At 39.0% G+C, this 14,763-nt stretch overlaps 1 protein-coding gene across 1 annotated transcript; it reads right to left on the bottom strand.

The window, feature by feature from the left end:
- Window positions 1-1,631: 1,631 nt before the first annotated feature.
- On the bottom strand, window positions 1,632-14,475 carry NPM1 (nucleophosmin (nucleolar phosphoprotein B23, numatrin); the record flags this gene model as incomplete). Its single annotated transcript, XM_009699943.1, has 10 exons — window positions 1,632-1,982; window positions 2,937-3,011; window positions 5,600-5,701; window positions 6,571-6,660; window positions 8,300-8,354; window positions 8,852-8,913; window positions 9,437-9,540; window positions 10,270-10,363; window positions 11,177-11,296; window positions 14,396-14,475. Coding segments are annotated over 10 exons (821 nt in total), but the record flags the coding sequence as incomplete, so codon positions are not given.
- Between the last annotated feature and the right edge of the window lie 288 nt (window positions 14,476-14,763).

Here is a 14,763-nt window from a genome sequence, read left to right as displayed (position 1 = left end):
TGGATAGCCTCTTACTGAAATTACTGTACAATTTTCACTTGTTTCAGCCAAAATTGAGGGCAATTTTGCTTAAATACGCCTGTCTGTGCCATTAGCTCTATTTCACCAGGGAAATTTGCTCACTTGTGCGTATGACATCATCTATTGACATAACCCCACCAAAACAGGCATTGCAACCCCTTATATACTCTGCCATTTCACATGCTGTAATTATACTCAAGCTTTAATGAATCTTTGACACTAGATTTGCGCTGTGTTTCGCTTCTCTACCATGCAATGTGCTTGGCTTTGTTTTTCCAAGAAGAAATATTTGCTTCTGGAGATTTGCATTGTTGCCATCATGCCCAGAATCTCAACTATAGAAACTAAGGTTTTTATAATAGCAAATCTTAAAAATATTTCCAGTGACAGTTTTACAAACCATACAATCTGCTTCTAGAACAACTTAGAAAAAAGAACAACTAGTGGAGGAAAAAAAAAACATCCAGTAAAAAGAGACCCCATGCCCAATTAGCACAACCCAACAAAAGTTTTTACTATGTCTTGCGAAGGCAACCGCTGTAGGATCCCAACTGTGCCAAGTCCTTCGAGTGGGCAAAAAAAACCTCAACCTGCTAATGCCTGCTTTAATGCCCTTCTGTTCTCAAACAAGATTTTTCTGCTGTGAAAAACAGAAGTCACTTGCATTAATTGTCACACATAGCAAGGATTAAATCAAAGTTTAATAGTTACTTATTAAGTATTTTTTCAGTCATCATACCACTACTGCAGTTACTACACATAGACATAGCATTCAAGCATTTGAAGCAATACAGCATTTAGACAAGAGCCTTGAGGAAGAGCTCAGCTCCAGGCATGACATCCATGCTTTCCTTCCCCTTCATCTGAAAGAGCCCTTATACCCTGGCATTTCTACCTCACATGACAACCAAGAACAGTCCAAAACTTTGTTTTAACTCTCAGTACGATTGGTAGGCAACAACCAAAAAAAAGACCAAAAGAACTAACAGGACTACCTCCCCATCCAAGTTTTTGGGATTTGCTGGAGATTAGCTCCTCCTCATTCCCAGGAATTTATCCACTGGCATTGATCTCCCTCAGTCAGCTCTCTAGGCACACCCTACAGCATTCAAGCTCTTTTCTCCACAAAACCCTCACAGGAGTCATTACGTGAGACAACCTCAGAGACTGCAGCCCCTCAGAGGAACAGCACAGCCAGCAATTCCCAAATCAAAAGTATTACATTTTACAAGCGGAGTCACAAGCCCCACAAACTCAGATGTTAGAGAGAAACCATAAACCAAAGAGCAATGAAGCGCGTCAGAAATTGAGATGCCGGAAAGGCTGTTTTAGGCAATTATATAATTAGTGGTCAATTCCAGACAAGAATAAAGCCCCACTTACCACTTAGTCTTCTCACCAATCATCTGCTCAGGAGCTGCAAAGCTCATGGAATTGGCGTTAAGTTGTTTTTAAAGTTGACAACATAAATAAGACTATCTCATGTGCACTTGGTAAAGAGTAAAGTAGCTAAAATACTTAGCAGTAGTTCCTATGAGAACTTTAAAGCCCTGTTATCTTCTGGATTCAGTATGCAGACTACCCCCAATCCATAAAAAAAGAAACGATAGTACTTTATTAAAATACTAAACTTTATTTTTTTTTCCACGTACATTTAGTCTCCCCATCATTTCCATTTGTCTGACCACCACCACCACCATGCCTTATCAAAACATTCCATACATACTTAAAATGAAGCTGAGGGTGGAGTCCCGTCTTTAAAAACTAAACAGGCATTTTGGACAACACATTCTTGGCAAGGTAATCTGGATGACATTTATCAGACACAGTAGTCTTTCAGCATTTGTAAAAAGGACAGCCAAATAATGGTTACAGAAATAAGACTGCAGATTTTAATGAACTGTTTAAACTGTTTTCTTTTCTTACAGAGTCTGTCTCCACTGCCAGAGAGCTTGAATGACCTGGAAGTGTACACAAAAAGTTAGAAATCAAAATCAGTTTTTCTAATTATTTTCAGTTTACTATCTCCACTTACTCCACAAAATATTGACATTAAATTACAAAAAAAATGGATTCCTTTCAGAGAATATGAAGATGTTGGGCCCTTCTGCTAGAAGACTGTTATTCATTGCAAGTCACAATAGTAAGAATTCGGCAAAGGTAAGCGAGAGGATGGGTGTGGACCAGCTAGGCAAATATTGGCTGAACTCTGCCTACCCTGGCTAATGTCAGACAAACTCCAGTAGCTGAGGCTAACTGCTCTTAAACATTCTTTCAAGAACCTATCAATTTGTCTATCAGACAAGTTTACTCTGAACCACTGAGGGAAGCAGGAAAGCATAAGGAATTCTGTCACTGGAAGAAAGTTTTAACTCACAGGAATTGATAGGGAAATCTAAGACACATTTTAGCCTAGTATATGTCAAGTAATAACTCAGAAACTTGCTTCCTGATAGCACCTTTTGGCTTGCCCTCTTACAAGAGCTCAGTTGACTTTGGGAGAAAACACAGCAAGAAAGCCATAATCTCAATCACAAAACAGTTCCCCCTCCCAGACACTCTCCCCAACAAAAGGCTGAACAGCAGACTGGCCTAGGTGGCCAAATTCAGCAGCAAGGAAAACCACAGCTCATTTCCTCAGCCAATATGGTGCCAAAAGGAAAATTCTGTGGGTTTAGTAAGCAAGAGATAATTTACCAACCATATAAAAGCTGGAAAAATGTAATAAAATATTAGCTTTCCCATCTTAGCCAACTAAACCCTTAAAACCGTTCCCATTTAATTTGAAGTATTGTTTGTGGTTTGTAACCCTTTGAAACAGTCCAAAGCTTGTAAAGATTAAGAAGTGAAAAAGAATCCCTAAGTCAGGTTATAAAAGTTTTTGGACTTTATCAAGTTCCGATAAATTCAGTTACCTTCTGGTCCTCCGTCCTGAAGCAATTCTTAACATAGTTGGCAAATTTGGGTTCCAGCTTAGGAAGGGAAGAACCCTATTTTGAAAGAAGCAAGCTTTAGTGTATGCAGGTCACTTAATGATTCCAATAAATATGTTACAAAGCTTAAACCCTTTGTAATACATGTGGAATTTTACTGAACTCACCTTGCAACATCCCAAAACAATCTGCTTCTAAATCATTTTTAAAAGTTTGCTTCTCTACAGTACCCAGGTATTTCTCACAGGAGTGCCCAACACACTAAAATAGCTCTACAAGCATCTTTGCTCATGCTCAAAAACGTAACAGCAAGCATTCACCACTTAAAATAACCTTGTTTGTAGTCAACATTAATATGCTATTCAGATAAACTAGAACTAATTCCATGTTTACAGATTCCTACTACAGCATGCAACTTGAGACACTGCTATCCTTCTTCACAGGTAGGTTTTCAACTTCAGCTCTCTAAAGCAAAAAATTAACTGATCTCGCACCTACACTTTAAGACTCATTCCAATACATTAGTTCTATGAATTTAAAGAACTGCTCTAGAGACATTTGCTTTTATCTCTGAAATTGTCTTTGTACATACTCAAATGTACAAAGCAGATTCAGTAACAATTCATGGATCTAGGTTTCTCTTCATGTCTCTTCCTACCTCCAGGCAAAATAATACAGCACATTATTTTAAGAGACATTTACTTTCACATGCCCCTGAATGATATTTTTTCCCATTTTCAGGTGCATCAGCCAATTATGACAGTACACTTAGCTGCTACTCAGCACATTGCAGAAGACAGCAATTTTATGTTCGAAGGAAACAAAGCTACATTAGGAACATCCGAAACTCAAATACTGCAACCAAGAAGCTTGGATTTAGACAATGCCTTACCACTGGATCCTGTCAAGCACTAATGCTTTTCTATTAGCTTGTTGACATCTACTTACTATATAATACAGCAGTTCCACTCTAATAATTTAATAAAGAGATTTTTTTTTAAGCTGCTAACTTGCTGTCTGTCAACTAGAAATGCTATTGTATACAGCAACGCACAAACCTTTTGCCTTACTAAGGTATGCTCTAGCACGATCGTGGAAAACACTGAACTAAACTGCCTGCTATTACTTCGACGTATTTGTGCTTTCACAGCATTTCCCATTAAAAAAAACACTCCTCAGCAACAGAAAGCATATTCTAAAGCTACTTGCCAGTTATCTGGTCTGCATGCTTCCCTCCATAGGGACATCTGTGTATTGTGAGCAGCTCAGCCACTTCTGCTTACACTGCAGAAACACCACTGATTGTGGCTCCTCTGAGTCATGCCAAAAACCACCCTAGCATCCACTAGATCCAAGAGGTTACTTTGACCTAGCAGAATGATACCATCCATCACTGTCAGGTTCACAATTTAGGGATACGTGTTTCAATCCTGATCACAATCTGTCATTGCTCACTCTGCATCCACTCTGTATCGAAACACTTTTTGTCTTATTTTGCATTCCTGGGACAAAACTGCCTCAAAACATTAAGAATCTAAGCAGAAGATAGTATTAATTCTTCAGATGACTTGACTGCCACTGTAAGGGGGAAAGTTTATCTTAGACCAAACTAAAAAAAAAAGAAAAAAGACTTCTTCACAGCACTGACATCAGCCACAAATGAAGTCTCCAAGAATCTGGTTCAGTCACAAATGAGCATACTCAGTAAGTATACTCATACAAATAAGCACGCTCCTGAGCTAGTGAAGTAAAACCAGAACTTAAGAGTCCAGATGTCAGGTCCTCACTACCACCTATTCCACACTACAGCTGTGGAACTGTAGTTCCACTCAACTGCACCCCTAGCTAGCACACAGGTTTCCAAACTTGGCTAAGGGGGAAAGAACTGCTGTTACCTGCTACACTTTCACCCAACCAGTCTATAACTAAAATGCAATGTTCTTTCTTATACTGAAATAGCAGCTAAGAAGAATACTCATATGCCTAATCATGAAGTGCTAGTCAAAGCTGGTAACAACTAGAAGCTAAGTGACTGCCCTGTGACCTTCAAAGGATGAAACATCCACTGACAGGAGGCTCAGTTAATCCTAGATCTCCAGTTCAGAAAGCAAATGCTTTCAGGTCTTCATTGATTTATTAATGCATACCATAAGGACCTATCTCCCCCTTCTGGAAGTTATAAAGCCTTACAAGCATCTGGATATGTAAGCTGGATACTGCTTTAAGATCAAGCTATTTATTCCAAGCACATCATGAACTCTGCTTTACTCTAGTTCCTCAAAATAAAATGTGTATACTACTTAAGACACCTTTAGAATAAGTATCACCAAAGGCTTGATGCTTTTTTTTTGTTGTGGGGTTTTGGTTTTTTTTCAAATTTTAACTGAGACAGTTCCCTAAGAAATACCAAATTACTAATCACCACTACTGGAGGAATACAAAAACAATTTGGTTTTGTTTCTCATGAGTACAGAGGGATCTTTTTGTCTGAAATGAGTTTTTGTTTCTCTCAGCTTCAACATAAACATACTCTAGTAACTGCACAGCAATCAGTGACATGTACACATTTCTTAAAAACTTTCAATTCTTCTGATGCATGGAAGTGTAAAAATAAGGCTGAGAAATCTACGTTTTGGAACACTCACCTTATCTATGGATGCTTGCATTTTTGCTTTAATTTCCTCTAACGACAGAGGGACTTTTGGTGTTTTTGGAGTTAGAGATTTATCCTTCTTGGAATCTGGAGTCTGAAAGTTATTCATTTCGTTAGGAACTTGCACAAGATCAAGTTTTCCAAAAACAAGAACGTTAAATAAAATCTACTGTAGAATGTATATGGAATAAAAGTAGTAGCTATCTCATAGACACTTCACATAGTTTTTAAAAAGTCACAGAAGTTAAATTTGTGCTTCCAACACATTCCTCAGACACAAGGAAAAGAACAACATTTAAGTTTGGAGTTGCTACCGTTAGCATAGCTAGGATTGTATGCTTCTGGACAGGTGCATACATAGCTTTCTCCCAACAGAAATGAAACCAAAACTAGCCCAAACATAGTGATTTAGAGTATACTCCAAAACTGCAGTCAGATCAGGCACTGCTTTAAGGAGGGACATATCTGCACTGCTTTTCAGATGCTATCCTGCCATCCACCCCACACCGATTTCTCTATCAATCTTCCTGGCATTCATGTTCCAAGTACACGCAACAAGGAAAAGTTGCACATGGAAGCGCGACAACTACAAAGCAACTGAACAAGAAAACTGTTAGCTCTCAAATGGATCAGTTAAGTGAGACTCCCTTATTGGCAGCAGCCTTCTGTTGTACTGCAGTGGCAACATAGTTGGCACTCATCCTCTCATATGAGGATCCAGACTTGTATTTTATACCATGGGATCATCAATACTCACACAGCATGTCTGATTTTGAATCTGGGCTGTTGTAGTCATATATTCACAAGGAACATGAAGCAGTGAACAGTATCCCCAGCACGCTTCATATTAAGATTCAAAAACCTAACTTAATGGTTAGTACAATATTTAAAGCTACTGTTAGGCAAGAAAATTGGCTTCCACACTAGAACGAACATTTGTTTTACTCATTTATCTTCACTCACTTTTGATTTAGATGCTGGTGTGGACGGCTTAGAGTCTTTTCCGTTCTGCTTTGCTTTCTGCATATTTTTTCCTGAAGCCTCACGGACAGGCTGAAAAGAAAACACGAAAGTTCTTTCACCATGAAAAACTGCTAGTAAATGTTAAGCTCGTTAAAATAATACACAAGACTTAGTAACAAATAGATACTATTTAATCTCAAAGAAAAAAGCATTCTCACTGCTCATGCAATATGATCAGCATCCATTACTTAAGCAAAAAGCATGTACTACAGGAACTCAAATGAACAACTGTTGGTGCAGCACAATACATAACAAAATTTGATCTTGGTTATGTTATGACACCATACAACTATGTGGGATTTCCACTACCTTTCTGTTATATATTACATCTTTCCTTATATATTACCATGCAGATTTTTGGGGGCAGATATTGCATAAGACTAATTCTAAACGACACTGCAATTCTAAGATCTGACTCAGTGCTACTTTTTTTTTTGTAACGCAACTATTACCTCTCATTTGGCATGTCATACTGAAACATCATCTGGAAGGTGCGTGTGTAATGCCACATGTATATATAAGAACTGGATTCTTATATCCCTATATAAATCAAGGGACTACTGTGTTCAGACACACTAGATTTGATTAGATGGCAGGAAATCTGCAGTTCAGATTGTCTTTACCAGGCCTTAAACTATTGTGCACTATCATCTACAGAAATTCATCAGGACAGAGCAGCATATAGTGAAGTAAGACGTTCAATGCTTGCTTCTAAACAGCAGATATGAACATACAAACTCAAGCCAACGTACACAAGTTCAAAAAAATTAATACCTTCTTCCTGCCTCTGCAGTTGCCAAGTTGTCTTACAGTCAATTTTACCACCAGATGGCACTCAAGGGCTGATGGGATTTCACATTCAAGCACTTGGCTGACTGAAGTGAACCATTTTCCAATGGGTTCACACATTTAAATCCTTCTCTTACTGAAAGTTAGGTTGCTAAAAAGACCTTTTTCACAGCATGCAGGACTAACTGAAATGGCAAAGCACAACTCACACCTCTGAGGAGGATTGTGTTTGCTGCCCAATAGCCATACATGACCATACATGAAATCGTACCTGACAACTGCACGCGTGCATACGCATGCTGTTAAGAACTGCAGAAAACCAAGTAAAACATGGATTGCATGCGCATTCACACTGAAGTGTTCTAATGTCCTATTACAATTCTTTATAGATACTAAGCTAAATCAAAAGCATCCCATTCACACATTCCAAATAGCTGTGCTTAAACTCCTTGATTTAAGGGTCTATCTGCCCAATTACTGTCATCCCTTGTATTGATACCTAGTCCATTATAAAATGTAACACTGCACAAAGATGACACCTCAATTAGCTTCTGCATTACAATAAATGCAGAGTTCAAAACTAAACAGCTACCTCACTCATGCAAACACAGCTTCCCTTCGCCCCGCTTCTGCTTTAGGAGTCTTCATATGAATCTTCAAAGATGACTTAATCAGGACACTTAATTAACACCTATTAGCAAGTTAAGAGGTGTTAGCATTTGCTTCCCCTGTCTGAATCAACTTAGCTGCAGATATTAAGTCCATCTGGTATTATCACTCACTTCCTTTCAAGTTCATTACAGATGCTGTTTAATCCTTCATGGGTGAAGAGGGTCACAATGCCTGTGTATATGTGTATACATATATATATGCCACTTACTTTCTTCATTGGTGTTTTCATTTCTTCCTCATCATCCTCTAAGTCATCCTCCTCACTACAATTGGAAAGGCAGTCACTCACCGTAACTCAAGATTCATACTCACAGCTTTAACCACATTAGGAATTAGTCTTCCCCATCCCTCCCAATAAAATGTTTTATTCATGAAGGAAGCAAGTAACCTTCCCAAGTTTACATTATACCTTAACACATGGCAAGGTCCTAGGCCAAATACTCTACTTACTACTGTTAAAGCAGTTAAATACATTACCTTCTGCTTTAATACTGAAGGCATGTACCTTAGGACTTCCACTAATAAAGAAATTCCAAATTTATTTAAAGTTAATCAATTACATGAAACTAAGTTTTATAACCCAGTATGGCATACTTGAATAACAAATTTAGATTGCATAGTAGAGATAAATTTGAGGTAACTCTGCTTTTTTTGTAGCCAAGATAAAAAAGTAGCCTGCTCACTTTACAAACTGTGTGACCTAACTGGATGTTTTCTGAAACAGTTAACCCTATATTTAAAAAAAAACAAGAATACATACTCATCATCCTCTTCCTCATCTTCATCATCATCCTCATCATCTTCCGATAATTTTGCTTTTTTCTTTAAAAAGATGGGAGTATGTTAAGTGTTAATACCACAGCAATCACAATCCAAAACAACTTGTGGCATAATTACAAGACTATTTTCCATCAATTTAACTAAAAGCCAACAAGTTACAGCTGCCAAGTCAAAAAGCTACTGACAAATTTACAGCATGCTCTCAACATATGAACCTTCACTTTTACACTACAGAGCTTCAGTCAGCATTTAAACTCTTGCAGTACACCAAAGTTTATGTTACAATCTGCACACGGTCACTTACTGCAGGGGACAAAACTTCCACATAAAGTAGCCTTCATATAAGCCTGTCCAGCAAAGCTTTGGAAACTATCTGTACTTAACTACAGTTCTGTAATTTAGTACTTCTCAAGACCCAAGTACAAAATAATCCTTCCCTATAGATATCAACAGACCACATATTAAGTATATCATAGCAAGTCATCTAACTGCTTACTCCTCGAGGCAGAGGTAATACCAAACCAAAAGAAAATTCTGCAGACAAGCTGATCAAAAGAATATATACCTGTGGTGTTTTAGCTCCTCCTCCACTTGCTGGTCTCTTTGTAGAGGTGTTCACAATTTTTGTATCATCTTCCTCATCGTCCGATTCTGGTTCTTCCTCTAATGCTGATAAAATTATGTCAATATGTAAAAAAATCCACCTCATTTAACAATAGTTAAAGCAAGATTGCTAGCAAGAAACAACCAGAAGAGTATCACCCACAACTAAACAGGCACGGTCACACTGAGGTGCTGAACTGATACCACAAAGCTTCATACTAGTGACCTAACCACTGAGATCAGAAACTTTTCCAGTTGACTGTATGCAGATACTACACCAAAATCCAAAACAGGTGAGTAATGTTGCTCACAGAAAAGAAGCCACAGAAAGTTAAGCATAAAATTTTCTCCATTTCTAAGGAGACATTTAAGAGAATTTCTAAAGAGGAAGATCAGTTTCAAAGATAATTCTACAAAGGAAAAAGCTAGTCCTGGCTTAGTTTTTTAGTGTGAACTCAAAACTATTTCATGGGTAGTCTTCTTACCCTCAGCCTTCTGCTGTCAGACACTAACACCAGTAACCTAACATCCATTTTTAAGGAAAGAAATTAGATCTCAAATTGCAAGGCTGACAAACACCCTTATCCATACAAAGCGAGAAGCAAGAAAAGGTATGCAAGCATTTCTCTGAACTCCTTTGCCCTACAGTTACCTCATGCCTTTGAGGACAGTGAATTAAAGATTCAGAGGAGCACATCAGAGAAAGTACTACTTGAGACATTAGACAAATCACTCAAGTTCTGTTGGCACCGACAGGTAGCAAGACCACCGATCAGTAGCCAGAGCAATACATACCTACGAGATGTTGACCACTAACATAAACAGGTCCCGAACCACATTTCAACCTCAAGACCACCGGTGGTGTGATCTCAAAGCCACCTAACGAAACCTAAGGAAAAAAAGCATTGTTATTTATTCTAATATTAAAGGCAAAGTGTGCTAAACAGACAATCCATTCAAATGAAACCAAGAGCACCAACATCTATAGACTCCAAGGCTAATACAGCTACTCCAGGCTTACAGAATATTCTGGAAGTGTTTAGAGTTAAATCAAGGTCAATAAGCCACAATAGGGTTTACCATATTCTCGTTGTTCATCCTAATTAAAGCACATTTTTCAAAGCTAGACCAATCCACATTTGTTTCTACTCCTCTGGGCAGCAATGCCAATTTGAACATCATCCATCGCATCGGCCTCCAGCACCGTGCAGTTCCACTTGTACCATCAGCAACACTTAAATCAAACTACATTCCAGATGGCAGAAATGACAAGTACAGTACCCTTAAATCTAGAAAGGGCAGCAGTCATCTTTAGCATCTCTCAGGAGCTTGGGACCTGCAGAAAAACTGGGTTTTTCTCATCCCAGGCTCAAAGAAAGCAACACAGGCTACAGATGCACCTGCTTGCCAACACATACATTTGTATACGTAGAGGTGACATGCATAATTACTATCACTTCTTTAAAAAAAATGCCTAATTTGAACAAAAGTCTATCATCTCTAGATGACTAGAGTAAGTCTACTAGGCACCAAGGAAAAATCAGTATTTAGCTTGTATTTACTGCACATGCCAGAACTGACACTTGTCTGAACACACTGACCATTGTGCATTTTCACTGACATTCAATCAAAACCTTTTTTAACAGCTCTTTCTCACCTGCGAACCAATTTATAGTATATTTTTCCAAGTTTCTGTACTTACCGTAGGTTGCACTGACATTTTCAGAGATGCCAGTACTACTTTAATAGGGTTGCCCTCATAGTCCAATGCTTCTGCTTCCACAACGTGTAATTCATCTTTGGCTCCAGCCCCTAAAGTAACCTGTGAAATAAAGAACAGTGCACATTCTGAGAATCTTCCCAAGTATTCTGAAATCTTTTAGACTCCTTTCACTGTTCTGCATCTCTTAAGACTGAAGTTTGTATTTCTGGCTGCTAATGATTCGGCTGCACTCCTCCCCAAGCCAATATCCTCGTTCCCTGTAACACAGGCACTTCCAATGCGCAACTCCAGGCATGTGTTTTGATGAGAGTAAGTAGACCTTTTGCTACTGAATTATTGCATTGAAATGAGTCAGTGACAAGTCCAGTCAGCACGGAAGCTGGCCCAAAGGAAGAAGTACAAACACATGCCTAGAGGAAGGGAGACAACCACTGTTATCACTACTACAGAATCACAGTCTTTACCCTTCCCCTTCCTACCATGTTTCATCTGCCAATTGCTTCACTTTATCACACTACACACTTTTTGCTTACTTGACATTCAACGAGCAGTTAAGTCCTAATAACTGCTCGGTTCAGTACCATCGTTTACGCATATGCCTTCTGCACTAATTCACCAAGGACTGAGGGCTACTGTCCCAGAGCATTTCAAAACTCAAGTGTCTGGATTCCTTACACTGAGTACAAGTCTGGCACCTTCTGAAGATTCAAAAATCATAGCTGCAGGGAGGCAGATGAGTGACAGACATGGGACAGGCCTGAAATTCCAGTTCTCTGAACCTCCGGCATCTGAGTCAGGATTACATGCAAGAGATGTGAAAACCAAGAATCCCTTGAAGTACTACAATTACTCCCAAGGCCAGTGAATAAGGCTGTTTCCTTTCCCTATGCCCATGAAAAGAAAGCTTTCCACCCTCCATTGAAGATTGAGTGTAAACATTTCAGGTAAAAGCATGCAACTTAAGTTTGCATTCTCCAAGAGCTGAGTTTTAGGTAGGCCGTAATGATCCAGACTAGATGTATCAGACTGAAGGCCGAGGAATAGGATATAGGATTCACTGCTCCTGGCATTTTGTTACTGTAAATTTAAAGAGGTGAAATTGCCACTCTGATCTCACCTCTCAAATGGCTTAGCAACAACACTGAATTATTCACCTGGTGGGGTTACCCACCAGGACAAAAATTTAAGAGCATGTCCTCCACCCCCCAGTTACTCCTGCCCTTTGCCCACCAGTTCAAGCAATACTACTGCACTTACTATTTATTTACAGCGTGTCTGGCAAGCATCCATTCATGGGCTTTAATTCCTACACTGAAGGAATGCACACTGGCAATAAATAGGTAATGAAGCAGTGATCATCCCACCATGTTCTCAGCTATCATCAGTAAGACACAACAGAAACCCTCATGCCACTTTCTACATCTACATTCATCAATCCTCCTCCCCTTTCACTTTTATCCTTTTTTCTCCCCAACTCTTTCTGTACCTCATAGCCAAGACCATCACCACATTTGTATCTTACCTGACATATCAGTCAATCTTTATACATCTAGGCTTATATCAAGTGCACAGATCAGTCACCATGTATTTGCTACCTTCACACTTTATCTTCCATCAACTCCTTCCTCTGCTTGCCAAGGCATTTTCTGCTTGTAGCTATGTCAGGCTTATATCAAGTGCACAGATCAGTCACCATGTATTTGCTACCTTCACACTTTATCTTCCATCAACGCCTTCCTCTGCTTGCAGCTATGTCTAAGATCTTCCAAGCTTCTTAGACACTTCCCAGTTTGTCATTTGTTATTTCAACCCCCCATTTCTCCTGTATATCATCTTTTGTCTTTAGAGACAGGTTATTGCATTAGACTTTTTTCCCATAAGCCTAAAAACCACATACTGGTATGCAGCCAATCTGCTTCATCCCCCATGAAGAGTGCACAGCATCAGAAGAGATGCTATAGGTAATTTTCCAAAAAGAAGATCTTTGGATAAAGCCATACAACTCAGTGACTAACTTCATCTGCATGACAAACATTCAGATATGAGAACTGAATGAACTTGTCCTATAAATACTTTACTATTATATTCCTCCCTCAAAAGAAATTCTCATTAAGAACAAATTTTTCATTGTCAAGTCCAGGCTGTAATTTTCATAAAATGCAAGGATTGAAGACATATGATTCACAAAACTGTAATGCCTATATTAAGGTGTTGTAAGTATCACTGTAAATAAGTTTGAACAGCATTATTATGCAAGTGTCCTGTAGGCAGCAATTCTGCTGTAGGAAATAATCCACAATTATAAGACTTGTTTCCAAGCACTATCAAGGTATCTCTTTGTATGTAAATAAACAGTAAAAAACCATAAAGGCGAGAGATGCTACAAGTCTTCAATTCCTTGGCTGTGAAGTTGGGGCATATTATCTTTCTGCTAACCAAAAGTAACAGGCTCAGCCCAGAACAAAGGCCTTGAAATACTGCGTCTTGCTTGTGCGGCAGCAGAAAGATCCAAGGACACACAGAACTCTCAGTGTACAGATCCCGATTTCCAGGAGTATCCTGCTCAGTGAGCAATGTGTTAGATGAATTATCTGAATGAAAGACAGTTTCCCAGTTACATCCTTAGAAAATGCAACACCAAGGACAATAAATCAAAATATAAACCTTTACCTCCCCGTTTTAGATTTAGTTACTAGCTGCTTATGGAAAAAAACACGGGAACTACATTTGAGGAATATATGGAAAAGATTTTCAAAATAAAGTTTCTAACAAAGTCTACTAAAATGCACCCATGTACGATTCTTACAAACCTATCCTCTCTGTGCTTTTGTAGCATCTGAACGATTACATCAGAAATGTCAGAGTGAATATTCTGGTTTTTAATTCCATTTGGTATACATTTATTAACCTACTGTGAATTCATTTTTAAACTCTTTCAGCCTCGCATTGCTTGCTGTAAACAATGAAGCATCAGAGAGTATTTTACCTTTTTTTTCAATTCAGCAAATATTTCGAGTGACATGGTATGCTCCACTCCCAATAAGAAGAGCTGATTATTTAACAGATTCACATAAACACACTTACTACTAAAAGAAACGAGTTTAAGGAAACAAATGTACGTGTTAAGAAGCTCACTTCTCACAACATCGCATATCACTGCATACAAAAATGAAAATTTAAAAATCAAACAATATTTACCGTTCTCAGAGACAACTGGTGCTCATTTTCTTCATCATCTACTTTGAACTGATACTCCTTATCTGCTTTAAGCTCACAGCCTGTGGAAAGACCATTTCATTATAAGCCTACTGCTTTACTTAGACGCAGGTATTTGCTAACCGCTTATTATTTCACAACTTGCTGCTTCAAGGCTCTGTACTTGCACAGAAAACCAATGTCACCCCGGGCACACAAGCAGAGAAACACGTGGGGTGGGGAAAATCCCAGGCGAGCCCGCGGCCTACTCCTACTGCCGACCACGCAGCTCCTACCGCGGTCCTTCCGAGCCCATCCGCCCTAAGACCACCCACGCCCAGCGTCCTCCGCGCTGCCCGGCCCATGCCATC

Source organism: Cariama cristata, unplaced genomic scaffold (assembly GCF_000690535.1).
Source record: "Cariama cristata isolate BGI_N322 unplaced genomic scaffold, ASM69053v1 scaffold10765, whole genome shotgun sequence".
Classification (NCBI taxonomy): Eukaryota; Metazoa; Chordata; class Aves; order Cariamiformes; family Cariamidae; genus Cariama; species Cariama cristata.
Note: the sequence above shows the minus strand (reverse complement) of the source record. Positions and strands in the feature narration are given on the sequence as shown.